We start from the raw sequence: 18215 nt of genomic DNA, 5'->3' as shown, positions 1-18215 counted from the left end.
TTGTGTACAATGGGAGTGAATGGGAAGGGGTTTACATCCCTTGGGATTGTGTGCAATGGGAGTGAATGGGAAGGGGTTTGGGTCCATTGGCATTGTGTACAATGGGAGTGAATGGGAAGGGGTTTGGGTCCATTGGGATTGTGTACAATGGGAGTGAATGGGAAGGGGTTTGGGTCCATTAGGATTGTGTACAATGGGAGTGAATGGGAAGGGGTTTGGGTCCATTGGGATTGTGTACAATGGGAGTGAATGGGAAGGGGTTTGGGTCGATTGGGACTGTGTACAATGGGAGTGAATGGGAAGGGGTTTGGGTCCATTGGGATTGTGTACAATGGGAGTGAATGGGAAGGGGTTTGGGTCCATAGGGATGGTGTACAGTGGGAGTGAATGGGAAGCGGTTTGTGTCCATTGGGATTGTGTACAATGGGAGTGAATGGGAAGGGGTTTGGTCCATTGGGACTGGGTACAATGGGAGTGAATGGGAAGGGGTTTGGGTCCATTGGGACTGTGTACAATGGGAGTGAATGGGAAGGGGTTTGGGTCCATTGGGATTGTGTACAATGGGAGTGACTGGGAAGGGGTTTGGGTCCATAGGGATTGTGTACAGTGGGAGTGAATGGGAAGCGGTTTGTGTCCATTGGGATTGTGTACAATGGGAGTGAATGGGAAGGGGTTTGGTCCATTGGGACTGGGTACAATGGGAGTGAATGGGAAGGAGTTTGGGTCCATTGGGATTGTGTACAATGGGAGTGAATGGGAAGGGGTTTGGTCCATTGGGATTGTGTACAGTGGGAGTGAATGGGAAGGTGTTTGGGTCCATTGGGATTGTGTACAATGGGAGTGAATGGGAAGGGGTTTGGGTCCATTGGGATTCTGTACAATGGGAGTGAATGGGAAGGGATTTGGGTCCATTGGGAATGTGTACAATGGGAGTGAATGGGAAGGGGTTTGGGTTCATTGGGATTGTGTACAATAGGAGTGAATGGGAAGCGGTTTGGGTCCATTGGGATTGTGTACAATGGGAGTGAATGGGAAGGGGTTTGGATCCATTGGGATTGTGTACAAGGGGAGTCAATGGGCAGGGGTTTGGGTCCATTGGGATTGTGTACAATGGATGTGAATGGGAAGGGGTTTGGGTCCATTGGGAATGTGTACAATGGGAGTGAATGGGAAGGGGTTTGGATCCATTGGGATTGTGTACAATGGGAGTGAATGGGAAGGGGTTTGGGCCCATTGGGAATGTGTATAATGGGAGTGAATGGGAAGGGGTTTGGGTCCATTGGGATTGTGTACAATAGGAGTGAATGGGAAGGGGTTTGGGTCCATTGGGATTGTGCACAGTGGGAGTGAATGGGAAGGGGTTTGGGTCCATTGGGATTGTGTACAATGGGAGTGAATGGGAAGGGGTTTGGATCCATTGGGATTGTGTACAAGGGGAGTCAATGGGCAGGGGTTTGGGTCCATTGGGATTGTGTACAATGGATGTGATTGGGAAGGGGTTTGGGTCCATTGGGAATGTGTACAATGGGAGTGAATGGGAAGGGGTTTGGGTCCATTGGGATTGTGTACAATGGGAGTGATTGGGAAGGGGTTTGGGCCCATTGGGATTGCGTACAATGGGAGTGAATGGGAAGGGGTTTGGGTCCATTGGGATTGTGTACAAGGGGAGTCAATGGGAAGAGGTTTTGGTCCATTGGGATTGTGTGCAATGGGAGTGAATGGGAAGGGGTTTGGGTCCATTGGGATTGTGTACAATGGGAGTGAATGGGAAGGGGTTTGGGTCCATTGGGATTGTGTACAATGGGAGTGAATGGGAAGGTGTTTGGGTCCATTGGGATTGTGTACAATGGGAGTGAGTGGGAAGGGGTTTGGGTCCATTGGGATTGTGTACAATGGGAGTGAATGGGAAGGGGTTTGGGTCCATTGTGATTCTGTACAATGGGAGTGAATGGGAAGGGGTTTGGGTCCATTGGGATTCTGTACAATGTGGGTGAATGGGAAGGGGTTTGGGTCCATTGGGATTGTGTACAATGGGAGTGAATGGAAAGGGGTTTGGGTCCATTGGGATTGTGTACAATGGGAGTGAATGGGAAGGGGTTTGGGTCCATTGGGATTGTGTACAATGGGAGTGAATGGGAAGGGATTTGGGTCCATTGGGATTGTGTACAATGGGAGTGAATGGGAAGGGGTTTGGGTCCATTGGGATTGTGTACAGTGGGAGTGAATGGGAAGGGGTTTGGGTCCATTGGGATTGTGTACAATGGGAGTGAATGGGAAGGGGTTTGGGTCCATTGGAATTGTGTACAATGGGAGTGAATGGGGAGGGGTTTGGGTTCATTGGGATTTTGTACAATGGGAGTAAATGGGAAGGGGTTTGGGTCCATTGGGATTGTGTACAATGGGAGTGAATGGGAAGGGGTTTGGGTCAATTGGGATTGTGTACAATGGGAGTGAATGGGAAGGGGTTTGGTTCCATTGGGATTGTGTACAGTGGGAGTGAATGGGAAGGGGTTTGGGTCCATTGGGATTGTGTACAATGGTTGTGAATGGGAAGGGGTTTGGGTCCCTTGGGATTCTGTACAATGGGAGTGAATGGGAAGGGGTTTGGGTCCATTGGGATTCTGTACAATGGGAGTGAATGGGAAGGGGTTTGGGTCCATTGTGATTGTGTACAAGGGGTGTCAATGGGAAGGGGTTTGGTTCCATTGGGATTGTGTGCAATGGGAGTGAATGGGAAGGGGTTTGGGTCCATTGGGATTGTGTACAATGGGAGTGAATGGGGAGGGGTTGGGTCCATTGGGATTGTGTACAATGGGAGTGAATGGGAAGGGGTTTGGTTCCATTGGGATTGTGTACAATGGGAGTGAATGGGAAGGGGTTTGGTTCCATTGGGATTGTGTACAATGGGAGTGAATGGGAAGGGGTTTGGGTTCATTGGGATTGTGTACAGTGGGGGTGAATGGGAAGGGGCTTGCGTCCATTGGGATTGTGTGCAATGGGAGTGAATGGGAAGAGGTTTGGGTCCATTGGGATTGTGTACAATGGGAGTGAATGGGAAGGGGTTTACATCCCTTGGGACTGTGTACAATGCGAGTGAATGGGAAGGGGTTTGGTTCCATTGGGATTCTGTGCAATGGGAGTGAATGGGAAGTGGTTTGGGTCCATTAGGATTGTGTACAATGGGAGTGAATGGGAAAGGTTTTGGGTTCATTGGGATTGTGTACAGTGGGAGTGAATGGGAAGGGGTTTGGTTCCATTGGGATTGTGTACAATGGGAGTGAATGGGAAGGGGTTTGGGTCCATTGGGATTGTGTACAATGGGAGTTAATGGGAAGGGGTTTGGTCCATTGGGATTGTGTGCAATGGGAGTGAATGGGAAGGGGTTTGGGTCCATTGGCATTGTGTACAATGGGAGTGAATGGGAAGGGGTTTGGGTCCATTGGGATTGCGTACAATGGGAGTGAATGGGAAGGGGTTTGGGTCCATTAGGATTGTGTACAATGGGAGTGAATGGGAAGGGGTTTGGGTCCATTGGGATTGTGTACAATGGGAGTGAATGGGAAGGGGTTTGGGTCCATTGGGACTGTGTACAATGGGAGTGAATGGGAAGGGGTTTGGGTCCATTGGGATAGTGTACAATGGGAGTGAATGGGAAGGGGTTTGGGTCCATAGGGATGGTGTACAGTGGGAGTGAATGGGAAGCGGTTTGTGTCCATTGGGATTGTGTACAATGGGAGTGAATGGGAAGGGGTTTGGTCCATTGGGACTGGGTACAATGGGAGTGAATGGGAAGGGGTTTGGGTCCATTGGGACTGTGTACAATGGGAGTGAATGGGAAGGGGTTTGGGTCCATTGGGATTGTGTACAATGGGAGTGACTGGGAAGGGGTTTGGGTCCATAGGGATTGTGTACAGTGGGAGTGAATGGGAAGCGGATTGTGTCCATTGGGATTGTGTACAATGGGAGTGAATGGGAAGGGGTTTGGTCCATTGGGACTGGGTACAATGGGAGTGAATGGGAAGGAGTTTGGGTCCATTGGGATTGTGTACAATGGGAGTGAATGGGAAGGGGTTTGGTCCATTGGGATTGTGTACAGTGGGAGTGAATGGGAAGGTGTTTGGGTCCATTGGGATTGTGTACAATGGGAGTGAATGGGAAGGGGTTTGGGTCCATTGGGATTGTGTACAATGGATGTGAATGGGAAGGGGTTTGGGTCCATTGGGAATGTGTACAATGGGAGTGAATGGGAAGGGGTTTGGATCCATTGGGATTGTGTACAATGGGAGTGAATGGGAAGGGGTTTGGGCCCATTGGGAATGTGTATAATGGGAGTGAATGGGAAGGGGTTTGGGTCCATTGGGATTGTGTACAATGGGAGTGAATGGGAAGGGGTTTGGGTCCATTGGGATTGTGTACAATGGGAGTGAATGGGAAGGGGTTTGGGTCCATTGTGATTGTGTACAAGGGGTGTCAATGGGAAGGGGTTTGGTTCCATTGGGATTGTGTGCAATGGGAGTGAATGGGAAGGGGTTTGGGTCCATTGGGATTGTGTACAATGGGAGTGAATGGGAAGGGGTTTGGCTCCATTGGGATTGTGTGCAATGGGAGTGAATGGGGAGGGGTTTGGTTCCATTGGGATTGTGTACAGGGGGAGTGAATGGGAAGGGGTTTGGGTCCATTGGGACTGTGTACAATGGGAGTGAGTGGGAAGGGGTTTGGGTCCATTGGGATTCTGTACAATTGGGGTGAATGGGAAGGGGTTTGGGTCCATTGGGATTGTGAACAATGGGAGTTAATGGGAAGGGGTTTGGGTCCATTGGGATTGTGTACAATGGGAGTGAATGGGAAGGGGTTTGGGTCCATTGGGATTGTGTACAATGGAAGTGAATGGGAAGGGGGTTGGGTCCATTGGGATTGTGTACAATGGGAGTGAATGGGAAGGGGTTTGGGTCCATTGGGATTGTGTACAATGGGAGTGAATGGGAAGGGGTTTGTGTCCATTGGGATTGTGTACAATGGGAGCAAATGGGAAGGGGTTTGGGTCCATTGGGATTGTGTACAATGGGAGTGAATGGGAAGGGGTTTGGGTCCATTGGGATTGTGTACAATGGGAGTGAATGGGAAGGGGTTTGGGTCCATTGGGATTGTGTACAATGGGAGTGAATGGGAAGGGGTTTGGTCCATTGGGATTGTGTACAATGGGAGTGAATGGGAAGGGGTTTGGTCCATTGGGATTGTGTACAATGGGAGTGAATGGGAAGGGGTTTGGGTCCATTGGGATTGTGTACAATGGGAGTGAATGGGAAGGGGTTTGGGTCCACTGGGATTGTGTACAATGGGTGTGAATGGGAAGGGGTTTGGGTCCAGTGGGATTCTGTACAATGGGAGTGAATGGGAAGGAGTTTGGGTCCATTGGGATTGTGTACAATGGGAGTGAATGGGAAGGGGTTTGGTTCCATTGGGATTGTGTACAATGGGAGTGAATGGGAAGGGGTTTGGGTCCATTTGGATTGTGTACAATGGGAGTAAATGGGAAGGGGTTTGGGTCCATTGGGATTCTGTACAATGGGAGTGAATGGGAAGGGATTTGGGTCCATTGGGATTCTGTACAATGGGAGTGAATGGGAAGGGGTTTGGGTCCAATGGGATTGTGTACAATGGGAGTGAATGGGAAGGGGTTTGGGTCCATTGGGATTGTGTACAATGGGAGTGAATGTGAAGGGCTTTGGGTCCATTGGGATTGTGTACAATGGGAGTGAATGGGAAGGGGTTTGGGTCCATTGGGATTGTGTACAATGGGTGTGAATGGCAAGGGGTTTGGGTCCATTGGGATTCTGTACAATGGGAGTGAATGTGAAGGGGTTTGGGTCCATTGGGATTCTGTACAATGGGAGTGAATGGGAAGGGGTTTGGGTCCATTGGGACTGTGTACAATGGGAGTGAATGGGAAGGGGTTTGGGTCCATTGGGATTGTGTACAATGGGAGTGAATGGGAAGGGGTTTGGGTCCATTGGGATTGTGTACAATGGGAGTGAATGGGAAGGGGTTTGGGTCCATTGGGATTGTGTACAGTGGGAGTGAATGAGTTGGGGTTTGGGTCCATTGGGATTGTGTGCAGTGGGAGTGAATGAGAAGGGGTTTGGGTCCATTGGCATTCTGTACAATGGGTGTGAATGAGAAGGGGTTTGGGTCCATTGGGATTGTGTACAATGGGAGTGAATGGGAAGGGGTTTGGGTCCACTGGGATTGTGTACAATGGGAGTGAATGAGAAGGGGTTTGGGTCCATTGGGATTGTGTACAATGGGAGTGAATGGGAAGGGGTTTGGGTCCATTGGGATTGTGTACAATGGGAGTGAATGGGAAGGGGTTTGGGTCCATTGGGATTTTGTACAATGGGAGTGAATGGGAAGGGGTTTGGGTCCATTGGCATTCTGTACAATGGGAGTGAATGAGAAGGGGTTTGGGTCCATTGGCATTCTGTACAATGGGAGGGGAGCAAAATGTGGGCCTTTATGTTGCACACAAGTTGCCTGGTCAGCTGACCATTACTATTGGCATGATTGACAGACGGAACTCGGTGTCCTTCAAGGTGAATGAGAGCGGCTCTCGGTCAGAACCCAAAGCCTGGATGCTGGCCATGCACGCGGGTAGATTCCCTCCCCCATCTTTCCCTGACGGTGCCGTCCTCTCGTCCTGCAGATGCGAGATGTACAGAATGAACATCTGACTCGGTTCATTGGGGCAAGCATCGACCCACCCAACATCTGCATCGTGACTGAGTACTGCCCTCGCGGGAGCTTGCAGGTACGGAGTCCCTCGTGGGAGCTTGCAGGTACGGAGTCCAACACGGTTAAAAGGGAAACTGCTTTCCTCGCCGGCTTGTTATTGGATCCCAGTGGTGTTAAAGTCGCCGTGTCTCACTCCCTCCCTTGTTTCTATGTTCAAGCTGTCCGGTGTTGGGTTTTTTCCGAGTGTCAGGACTTGGGCTTCTTCCAGATGAGGGCCTGAAAGGGGAAGATCCCCTCTGACATTCCACCGAGTTTCAGAAGCTGCTAAACGGTTCTCTCTTCACCATTCATTTTCAGGACGTTCTGGAGAATGAGAGCATCACCCTGGACTGGATGTTCCGATACTCCCTCATCAATGATATTGTCAAGGTGAGGCCCAAATGATTTGTTTTCCATAATCATTCCACGTCGCTAAGTGAACTCTGCACGATACTTGGGCAATGAGGCGCAGCAGGACATCAAATCGTAGAACGATAGAGCACAGGAGGAGGCCCTTCGGCCCATCGTGCCTGTGCCGGCTCTTTGAACGAGCTCTCCAATTAGTCCCACTCCCCCCTGCTCTTTCCCCACAGTCCTGCAAATGATTCCCTTTCAAGTATTTCTCCAATTCCCTTTTGAAAGTTACTATTGAATCTGCTTCCACCGCCCTTTCAGGCAGCGCATTCCAGATCACAACAACTCGCTGCGTAGAAAAGATTCTCCTCATCTCCCCCTCTGGTTCTTTTGCCGATTATCTTCAATCTGTGTCCTCTGGTTACCGACCCTCCTGCCACTGGAAACAGCTTCTCCTTATTTACTCCATCAAAATCCCTCATGATTTTGAACACTTCTATCAAATCTCCTCTTAGTCTTCTCTGCTCTAAGGAGAACAACCCCATCTTCTCCAGTCTATCCACATAACTGAGGTCCCTCATCCCTGGTACATAATAAGAACATAATAAATAGGAGCAGGAGTCGGCCATTCGGCCCTTCGAGCCTGCTCCGCCATTCAATATGATCATGGCAGATCCTCTCTCTCAATACCATATTCCCGCTCTCTCCCCATACCCCTTGATGCCTTTTGTGTCTAGAAATCTATCGATCTCCTTCTTCAATATATTCAGTGACTTGGCCTCCACAGCCTTCTGTGGTAGAGAATTCCACAGGTTCACCACCCTCTGAGTGAAGACATTTCTCCTCATCTCAGTCCTAAATGTCCTACCCCGTATCCTGAGACTGCGACCCCTCATTCTAGACCCCCCCAGCCAGGGGAAACATCCTCCCTGCATCCAGTCTGTCGAGCACTGTCAGAATTTTATACGTTTCAATGAGATCCCCTCTCATTCTTCTAAACTCTAGTGAATACAGGCCTAGTCGACCCAATCTATCCTCATACGACAGTCCTGCCATCCCAGGAATCAGTCTGGTGAACCTTCGCTGCGCTCCTTTTATGGCAAGTATATCCTTTCTTAGGTAAGGAGACCAAAACTGCACACAGTACTCCAGGTGTGGTCTCACCAAGGCCCTGACTTCCCTGCCCCAGGGCTACCCCGCTCTTCCTGGCTCGATAAGGACGAGGAACAGCCAATAATTGGGAGCAAAGGGAGGAGTGTTAAGTCCGTGAATGATTGAGACACGGACTAGCAGGAGAGAAAACAAACTGATCTTTACTGGTGAAAGGCATAAACGAAACTAACCAACAGAGGCTCTCTAGCGCCTTTTATACAGGGGTGGTCACTGCCGGTACTGCAGTCTGAGACCAGTTATTCTCTTAAAGGTACATACACAACAATTAGCACTGACGACCCCACAGGTGATGCCTTAAAGGGACAGTCCTCTTTTATTCGGAACTCAATAGGGATGCTTCGAAAGAGTAAGGCATTGCAGGGAGGGGAAATGAATGAGTGAGGCACTCTGGATCCTCTTGAAACCAAATCATCAACTTGATTGAGCCTCGTCACTCTAAGGTGACACTAAGCATGGGCTGGAAGCCTCCTCCTGGGGACCGAGGATGTATCAGACTGCGGTGGACATCCATCACAGGCCAACCCCTGATATCCATCAGGTCCAATTCTCAGACAAATGGCGCGTTGGCCTTTATTGCAAGGGGGTTGGAGTACAAGAATAGGGAAGTCTTGCTACAATTGTACAGGGCCTTGGTGAGACCACACCTGGAGTACTGTGCACAGTTTTGTTCTCAGATACCTACTTGCCTTAGAGGCGGTGCAGCAAAGGTTCACTAGATTGATCCCTGGGATGAGAGGGCTGTCCTATGAGGAGAGATTGTGTAGAATGGGCCGATACTCTCTGGAGTTTAGAAGAATGAGAGGTGATCTCATTGAAACATACAAGATTCTGAGGGGGATTGACAGAGTAGATGCTGAGAGGCTGTTTCCCCCTGGCTGGAGAGTCTAGAACCAGGGGTCACAGTCTCAGGATAAGGGGTCGGCCATTGAGGACTGAGATGAGGAGGAATTTCTTCACTCAGAGGGCGGTGAATCTTTGGAATTCTCTGCCCCAGAGGGCTGTGGAGGCTCAGTCGTTGAGTATATTCAAGGCTGAGATCTTTGGACTCCAGGGGAATCAACGGACATGGGGATCGGGCAGGAAAGTGGAGTTGAGGTCGAAGATCAGCCATGATCTCATTGAATGGCGGAGCAGGCTCGAGGGGCCAAATGGCCGACTCCCGCTCCTGATTCTTGTGTTCTTACATGCAAGGACCAGCAAAAACCAACAGTTTCCCTTTAGGATTGAGAAGGTCCAAGACCCAGAGCACAGGGAAAGCCGCCAGTGGCCACAAAGAAGATGAGGTCAATCAGTCAGTGGTGGTGAGGTGTTGGAGTGGCTCCAAGCTTGGGTTTTTCAAAGCCTGCAGATCATTGGAGGAAGGGGATAGACTGAGGGAAGGGCAGAGTTCCCTGGGGGAGAATACGTTCGAGTTGGAGAAGTTGCAACGGGTCCAGATTTCAATGAGGATGCAGGGAACAACAACACCTTTGTATTTATATAGCGCCTTTAACGTAGTAAAACGTCCCACGGTGCTTCACAGGAGCGATTATCAAACAAAATTTAACACCGAGCCACAGAAGGAGATATTAGGACAGGTGACCAAAAGCTTGGTCAAAGAGGTCGGTTTTAAGGAGCGTCTTAAAGGGGGAGAGAGAGAGGCGGAGAGGTTTAGGGAGGGAATTCCAGAGCTCGGGGCCCAGGCGGCAGAAGGCACGGCCGCCAATGGTGGAGCGATGGAAATCGGAGGATGTGCAAGAGGCCAAAATTGGAGGAGTGCAGAGGTCGCGGAGGGTCGTAGGGCCGCAGGAGGTTACAGAGATAGGGAGGGGTGTAGGGCTGGAGGAGGTTACAGAGATGGGGAGGGGTGTAGGGGCTGTAGGAGGTTACAGAGATAGGGAGGGGTGTAGGGGCTGGAGGAGGTTACAGAGAGAGGGAGGGGTGTAGGGCTGGAGGAGGTTACAGAGATAGGGAGGGGTGTAGGGTCTGGAGGAGTGCAGAGATCGCGGAGGGTCGTAGGGCCGCAGGAGGTTACAGAGATAGGGAGGGGTGTAGGGCTGGAGGGGGTTACAGAGATAGGGAGGGGTGTGGGGCTGGAGGAGGTTACAGAGATAGGGAGGGGTGTAGGGCTGGAGGGGGTTACAGAGATAGGGAGGGGTGTAGGGCTGGAGGGGGTTACAGAGATAGGGAGGGGTGTAGGGGCTGGAGGGGGTTACAGAGATAGGGAGGGGTGTAGGGCTGGAGGAGGTTACAGAGATAGGGAGGGGTGTAGGGCTGGAGGGGGTTACAGAGATAGGGAGGGGTGTAGGGCTGGAGGGGGTTACAGAGATAGGGAGGGGTGTAGGGCTGGAGGAGGTTACAGAGATAGGGGTGGGTGTAGGGGCTGGAGGAGGTTACAGAGATAGGGAGGGTTGTAGGGCTGGAGGAAGTTACAGAGATAGGGAGGGGCGAGGAGGACATGGAGGGGATTTGAAGACGAGGATGAGAATTTTAAAATCGAGTCGTTGCCGGACCGGGAGCCAATGTAGGTCAACGAGCAACAGGGGGGGTGATGGGTGAGGAGGGAGAGTGTGAAGGACAGGGGGGCTTATTGGTATCTTCAGAGGGACGAGAGTGCCGAGGGCAGAGCTCTGACCACCGAAGGAGTGATAAAACAGAGGGGGGGGAGAGAGGGGGAAGAAGAGAGGATTGGGAGAAAGGGTGGTCATCCCTTGGGTGCTGGGGGAGATGTTCCTGGTGCCGCCTCGCTGCAGATTTTCAGGCTGATTGCCTCCCTTATCCCCCCACCCCCCACCCCAGCCCTCTCTGCACGGCCGATTCCTGATCCCAACACTTCTCATCTCTTCCCAGGGAATGGCATTCCTGCACAACAGCGTCATCGGTTGCCACGGGAACCTCAAGTCCTCCAACTGCGTGGTGGACAGCAGGTTCGTCCTGAAGATCGCGGATTACGGACTCGCCAGCTTCCGATCAGCGCTCGACTCCGAGGACCTGCACCTGCTGTATGCGAGTGCGTCACCCCACCTGTCTCTCTCTGCTCTAACACTCAGCGTGGTCACCTGGGTGGGCAGGGCGGATAAAGCAGGCATTGTTGCCCGTCGGGTCGGGGGTTAACCCTTCAGTTGCCACCAAGCCGGTGTGGGGGGGTGGGCACAAAGGCGCCTCGGAAAAATCCAACCGGCAATTCAGGAGAAACTTCGATCGATAGACGTGGAGAAGATGATTCCACTTGCGGTGGGGGCTGGGGGAGACCAGGACTAGGGGCCCATCAACACAAGATAGTCACGAATAAATCCAATTGGGAATTCAGGAGAAACTCCTTCACCCAGAGAGTGGTGAGAATGTGGAACTCGCTACCACAGGGAGTGGTTGAGGCAAATTGCGTGGATGCATTTAAGGGGGAAGCGCATGAGAGAGAGAGGAATAGAAGGATGTGTTGATGGGCTTGAGATGAAGAGGGGTCGGGGAGGAGGCTGGTGTGGGGAATAAACACTGGCACGGAGCAGTCAGGCCGAACGGCCTGTTTCTGTGCTGTAGACTTCGGGCTCGAATTTCATCGGACCGTGGAGGTGGGATTGGAGGCGTGTGGGGGGTTAAAATCGCGAAATGGGGGGGGGGGGCACGAACCCATCCCGCCCCCAACCCGCCTCCATGCCCGTTTCCCAGGAGGCGGGTACACGACCCACGCTGGGAGCCGCGTCCCCGAGGCGGGAAGGGGATTAGTGCCGATTAACTGCCTGTTAACAAGTAGTTAAGAGGCAGTTTTTAGCCTAATCCCTATTTTTCTCCCTGAAGTGTGGGCTGCCCGACAGCTCCAAACCACGCCAAGTTAGCGAGGCGGGCCGTCGGGCTGAAGGACTTGGAGGGGTCGAGATGTCCGGTGTTCAGGTGAGTGATGGGTGCATGAGTGCAGAGGTAAGTGTGTTTGGTGTGTCTAAAGTGTTTAAAGAAGTTTTACTTACCTTTACAGCCTGCCTTCCTTCAGGTCTCGGGAGTCCCTCATCTCACCGGCACAGAAAGCAGAATGGCTGCGAGCTGTCAAAATCTGCAGCATTCAGCTTTCTGTTCTGGAGAGATTGCTGAATCAGCCTGAGAGGAAGGAATTAACTTCGTGTACAGATTGTCAGTGTTTGACAGCTTCAAAGAGCTGTCAAACGCTGATAGTTCATCTGTCAAAAGCTCTTGACAGATGAAATGTCAATCTGTGACGTCACCTATTGCCGGGTGGCCCTTAATTGGCCTGCTGAGCCCGCTGGGCGGGATTAACAAGGTCAATCAAGGGAAAATCGCGTGGATTGGCCACAACTCGAAGGAGGCGGGACTACAACCCCGAAAGTTGGAGTCCCGCCTCCTACACGCCTCCATTGATAAAATCCAGCCCGATGCATTTCTGTGCATCTCCTTTCCGCCCCGGCTCAATTATTAAACGCACTCCCCAGGTGTGGTACTGAGCCACGCAGACCAGGGAAGGCTCCAGCTCCCAGCTCCCTTCTGCGTCATGTTCTTTGGGTTATAAATGCCCTCGGCGCTTTTGGTATAGCCCTGGGGTGGGGGTTAAGCAGCCGGGCTTCCCACTACTCAACACTGTCCGGGGGCTCCTGCCGGAGAGCTCGCGTCACCTGGGCGTCAGGTGAGGGCAGGATTGGGCCTCGGCTGTGATGCCGCCCGTAGTAGAATATCCTGCCATCGCCCGCTACCTCAGTTCACACGTGCAATCCAGCCATTTGACTGCGCTACTGGAGGGCAATCAACATTGTTGAAGGGTGTTAAGGCACATGGAACCAAGATCCATAATGGAGTTAAGATGCAGATCAGCCGTGATCTCATTGAGTGGCGGAAAGGCTCGAGGGGCTGAATGGCCTCCTTTTTTAAAATTAGTTTATGGGATATGGGCGTCGCTGGCAAGGCCGGCATTTATTGCCCATCCCTAGTTGCCCCTTGAGAAGGTGGTGGTGAGCCGCCTTCTTGAACCGCTGCAGTCCCGTGTGGTGAAGGTGCTCCCACAGTGCTGTTAGGGAGGGAGTTCCAGGATTTTGACCCAGCGACGATGAAGGATCGGCCGATATATTTCCAAGTCAGGATGGTGTGTGACTTGGAGGTGGTGGTTTTCCCATGCGCCTGCTGCCCTTGTCCTTCTAGGTGGAAGAGGTTGCGGGTTTGGGAGGTGCTGCCGAAGAAGCCTTGGCGAGTTGCTGCAGTGCATCTTGTAGATGGTCCACACTGCAGCCACGGTGCGCCGGTGGTGGAGGGAGTGAATGTTTAAGGTGGTGGATGGGGGCCGATCAAGCGGGCTGCTTTGTCCTGGATGGTGTCGAGCTTCTCGAGTGTTGTTGGAGCTGCACTCATCCAGGCAAGTGGAGAGTATTCCAACACACTCCTTACTTGTGCCTTGTCGATGGTGGAAAGGCTTTGGGGAGTCAGGAGGTGAGACACTCGCCGCAGAATACCCAGCCTCTGACCGGCTCTTGTAGCCGCAGTATTTCTGTGGCTGGTCCAGTTAAATTTCTGGTCAATGGTGACCCCCAGGATGTTGATGGTGGGGGATTCAGCCATTGAATGTCAAGGGACGGTGGAGAGACTCTCGCTTGTTGGAGATAGTCATTGACTGGCACTCTTCCCCCAGCGAGGGTCAGCAGCTTTAGCAGAGGGCGGGAGGCGAGAAAACATCGGAATTGTTGGACGATAGACGACCCAAGGTCCATCCAGTTGGCCATCGAGCGTCCTGGTAGCCGCCTGATCCACCGATAATGGAGCTGTTGACCAATCATGGGCAATCAATCTCTTATCAATGAGTCTGCACCACAGAGGAGGAACAGGCTTTGGAGACCGTAGGTCCACCGTGGCCTGTTCCTCCTCCCTCAGGGCTGAGATGGATAGATATTTGGACTCGAGGGGAATCGAGGGACATGGGGATCGGGCGGGGAAGTGGAGTCGAGGTTGAAGATGAGCCATTGAAAGGCGGTGCGGAGAAAAGTCAGAGAACCATCTCCAGGTATTTTGCGCCGATTGCTAAGTGCCTGTTCCCTGTGACAGAGAAACTGTGGACGGCGCCGGAGATCCTGCGGTTCGAAAGCCCCTCCTCCGGCTCTCAGAAAGGGGACGTGTACAGCTTCGGGATCATCCTGCAGGAGATCGCGCTGCGGAACGGACCCTTCTACATCGAGGGGGCGCAGTTCAGTCCCAAAGGTAGGGCGTCAAAGGTTACTCGAGCGTCACTGAGAGGCTCCCTCAGCACAGGGCGGAAGGTTAGCAATGGGAAAAGGTGGGGATTATCTGTCGGGCGAGACGTTAAACCGAGGCCCCGTCTGCCCCCTCAGGTGGACGTAAAAGATCCCACGGCCACTATTGGAAGAAGAGCAGGGGGAGTTCTCCCCGGTGTCCTGGGGCCAATATTTATCCCTCAACCAACATCACTAAAACAGATGATCCGGTCATTATCACATTGCTGTTTGTGGGAGCTTGCTGTGCGCAAATTGGCTGCCGCGTTTCCCACATTACAACAGTGACCACACTTCAAAAAGTACTTCATTAGCTGTGAAGTGCTTTGGGACGTCCTGAGGGGCTGCAAGGCGCTGGAGAAACACGAGTCTTTCCCTTTTTCTCTGCGGGCGATGGGTTGAGTGAGTCGTGACCTTTCGTCCCCAGGGGGGGTCCTGGCTGTCATGGCTGGGTACTGTCTTACGACGACATTAAGGGTGCATTTCCCCTTTAAGGGGAACAAGCAGCAATTCAAATATTAAAAACCCGTTTTGAAACTAAACTAGAAATGATCACACGAGTCGTTAGAAGGATATAGTACTCCACAGGAGGAGGTGGGGGAACCACATCAGGGCAAATGACCCGACTCCTAAATTAATGCATAAAATGGATTTGTAAAGGAGCGGAGCTGGAAATTATTTTTCGCGTTATTTTACGGTTGTGTGTTCTTGTATTCTTTACCGTGGCCCCATCCTCCCCACTGTGAGGAACCACCACACCCCCTATACACGGTACGGGTTCCACAGCCATGGACTCTCACTGGGGTACGGGTTCCACACACACTGACTCTCACTGGGGTACGGGTTCCACACACACTGACTCTCACTGGGGTACGGGTTCCACACACACTGACTCTCACTGGGGTACGGGTTCCACACACACTGACTCTCACTGGGGTACGGGTTCCACACACACTGACTCTCACTGGGGTACGGGTTCCACACACACTGACTCTCACTGGGGTACGGGTTCCACACACACTGACTCTCACTGGGGTACGGGTTCCACACACACTGACTCTCACTGGGGTACGGGTTCCACACACACTGACTCTCACTGGGGTACGGGTTCCACACACACTGACTCTCACTGGGGTACGGGTTCCACACACACTGACTCTCACTGGGGTACGGGTTCCACACACACTGACTCTCACTGGGGTACGGGTTCCACACACACTGACTCTCACTGGGGTACGGGTTCCACACACACTGACTCTCACTGGGGTACGGGTTCCACACACACTGACTCTCACTGGGGTACGGGTTCCACACACACTGACTCTCACTGGGGTACGGGTTCCACACACACTGACTCTCACTGGGGTACGGGTTCCACACACACTGACTCTCACTGGGGTACGGGTTCCACACACACTGACTCTCACTGGGGTACGGGTTCCACACACACTGACTCTCACTGGGGTACGGGTTCCACACACACTGACTCTCACTGGGGTACGGGTTCCACACACACTGACACTCACTGGGGTACGGGTTCCACACACACTGACTCTCACTGGGGTACGGGTTCCACACACACTGACTCTCACTGGGGTACGGGTTCCACACACACTGACTCTCACTGGGGTACGGGTTCCACACACACTGACTCTCACTGGGGTACGGGTTCCACACACACTGACTCTCACTGGGGTACGGGTTCCACACACACTGACTCTCACTGGGGTACGGGTTCCACACACACTGACTCTCACTGGGGTACGGGTTCCACACACACTGACTCTCACTGGGGTACGGGTTCCACACACACTGACTCTCACTGGGGTACGGGTTCCGCACACACTGACTCTCACTGGGGTACGGGTTCCACACACACTGACTCTCACTGGGGTACGGGTTCCACACACACTGACTGTCACTGGGGTACGGGTTCCACACACACTGACTCTCACTGGGGTACGGGTTCCACGCACACTGACTCTCACTGGGGTACGGGTTCCACACACACTGACTCTCACTCGGGTACGGGTTCCACAGACACTGACTCTCACTGGGGTACAGTTCCACACACACTGACTCTCACTGGGGTACGGGTTCCACACACACTGACTCTCACTGGGGTACGGGTTCCACACACACTGACTCTCACTGGGGTACGGGTTCCACACACACTGACTCTCACTGGGGTACGGGTTCCACAGACACTGACTCTCACTGGGGTACGGGTTCCACACACACTGACTCTCACTGGGGTACGGGTTCCACACACACTGACTCTCACTGGGGTACGGGTTCCTCACACACTGACTCTCACTGGTGACTTCGTTTTTCTGGTTTTTTTTGTCTTGTCCCCTCGCCCCGTCAGAAATTATTGAGAGGGTGAAGAGTAACCAGCGGCCGCACTTTCGGCCCAGCGCGGGCCTGAGCTGCCAAGTGGAGGAGCTGAGCTTGCTGATGCAGCGGTGCTGGGCTGACGACGTCTTCGAGCGGCCCGAGTTCAACCAGATCAAGATCCTGCTGCGGAAGTTCAACAGGTGGGTTAGATGCCTAAAGTTTAATCCACCTTGTTATTGAGGTGCATCTCTCACAGGCTGCTGATACCAGCTCGCTCTGTTTGAGAAGTTGCCCAGCAGTTCCTGAACATCCCTTTCCAAACTGAGATGCTGAAAGGATGTTTCCCCCTGGCTGGAGCGTCTAGAACCAGGGGTCACAGTCTCAGAATAGGGGGTCGGCCATTTAGGACAGAGATGAGGAGGAATTTCTTCACTACAAGCCCACTGACTCCCACAGCTACCTGGACTACACTTCCTCCCACCCCGCTTCCTGTAAGGACTCTATTCCATTCTCCCAGTTTCTCCGCCTCCGCCGTATCTGCTCCGACGATGCCACCTTCCACACCAGTGCTTCAGACATGTTTTCCTTTTTCCGCAACCGATGATTCCCCTCTACCGTGGTTGACACAGCCCTCGACCGTGTCAGTTCTATCTCCCGCACTTCTGCCCTCACCCCTGCCCCTCCCTCCCGGAACCACGATAGGGTTCCCCTTGTCCTCACCTTTCACCCCACCAGCCTCCACATTCAACGGATCATCCTCCGGCCTTTCCGCTACCTCCAAAGTGATCCCACCACCAAACGTATCTTCCCCTCCCCTCCCCTTTCAGCATTCCGCAGGGACCGCTCCCTCCGAGACACCCTAGTCCACTCCTCTATCACCCCAAACAGCCCTTCCCCTTCGCCTGGCACCTTCCCGTGCAAGCGGAGGAGATGTAACACCTGCCCCTATACCTCCCCCCTTCCCACTGTCCAGGGCCCCAAACACCCCTTCCAGGTGAAACAGCGATTTACTTGTACTTCTCGCAATTTAGTGTACTGTATTCGCTGCTCACGATGCGGTCTCCTCTACATTGGGGAGACCAAACGCAGATTGGGTGACCGCTTTGCGGAACACCTCCGTTCAGTCCGTAAGGGTGACCCCGAGCTTCCGGTCGCCTGTCATTTTAATTCACCGCTCCATTCCCACTCGGACCTCACCGTCCTTGGCCTCTTGTATTGTTCCACGGAAGCTCAACGTAAACTCGAGGAACAGCACCTCATCTTCCGATTAGGCAGTCTGCAGCCTTCCGGACTCAATATCGAATTCAACAATTTCAGATCATAAGCTCGGCCCCCATTTCATTTTCCCTTGTAATTGTTCCACTCCTTTCCCCCACCCCCCTTTCC

General features: G+C 52.6%; 1 protein-coding gene across 2 annotated transcripts in view; it reads left to right on the top strand.

Annotated features, from left to right (window-relative positions):
• Positions 1-18215, top strand: part of LOC147086409 (atrial natriuretic peptide receptor 1-like) — a 97223-nt gene that overhangs the window by 46903 nt on the left and 32105 nt on the right. For both annotated transcript variants that reach the window (XM_085978487.1, XM_085978485.1), the window contains exons 11-15: positions 6701-6805; positions 7087-7158; positions 11125-11284; positions 14308-14460; positions 16861-17029. In XM_085978487.1, the coding sequence (XP_085834613.1) occupies positions 6701-6805; positions 7087-7158; positions 11125-11284; positions 14308-14460; positions 16861-17029 (659 nt within the window). The remainder of the gene's footprint in view (positions 1-6700; positions 6806-7086; positions 7159-11124; positions 11285-14307; positions 14461-16860; positions 17030-18215) is intronic.

Source organism: Somniosus microcephalus, unplaced genomic scaffold (genome assembly GCF_052327205.1).
Source record: "Somniosus microcephalus isolate GS21.2 unplaced genomic scaffold, FLI_Smic_1.0 unresolved_chr7, whole genome shotgun sequence".
Lineage (NCBI taxonomy): Eukaryota > Metazoa > Chordata > Chondrichthyes > Squaliformes > Somniosidae > Somniosus > Somniosus microcephalus.
Note: the sequence above shows the minus strand (reverse complement) of the source record. Positions and strands in the feature narration are given on the sequence as shown.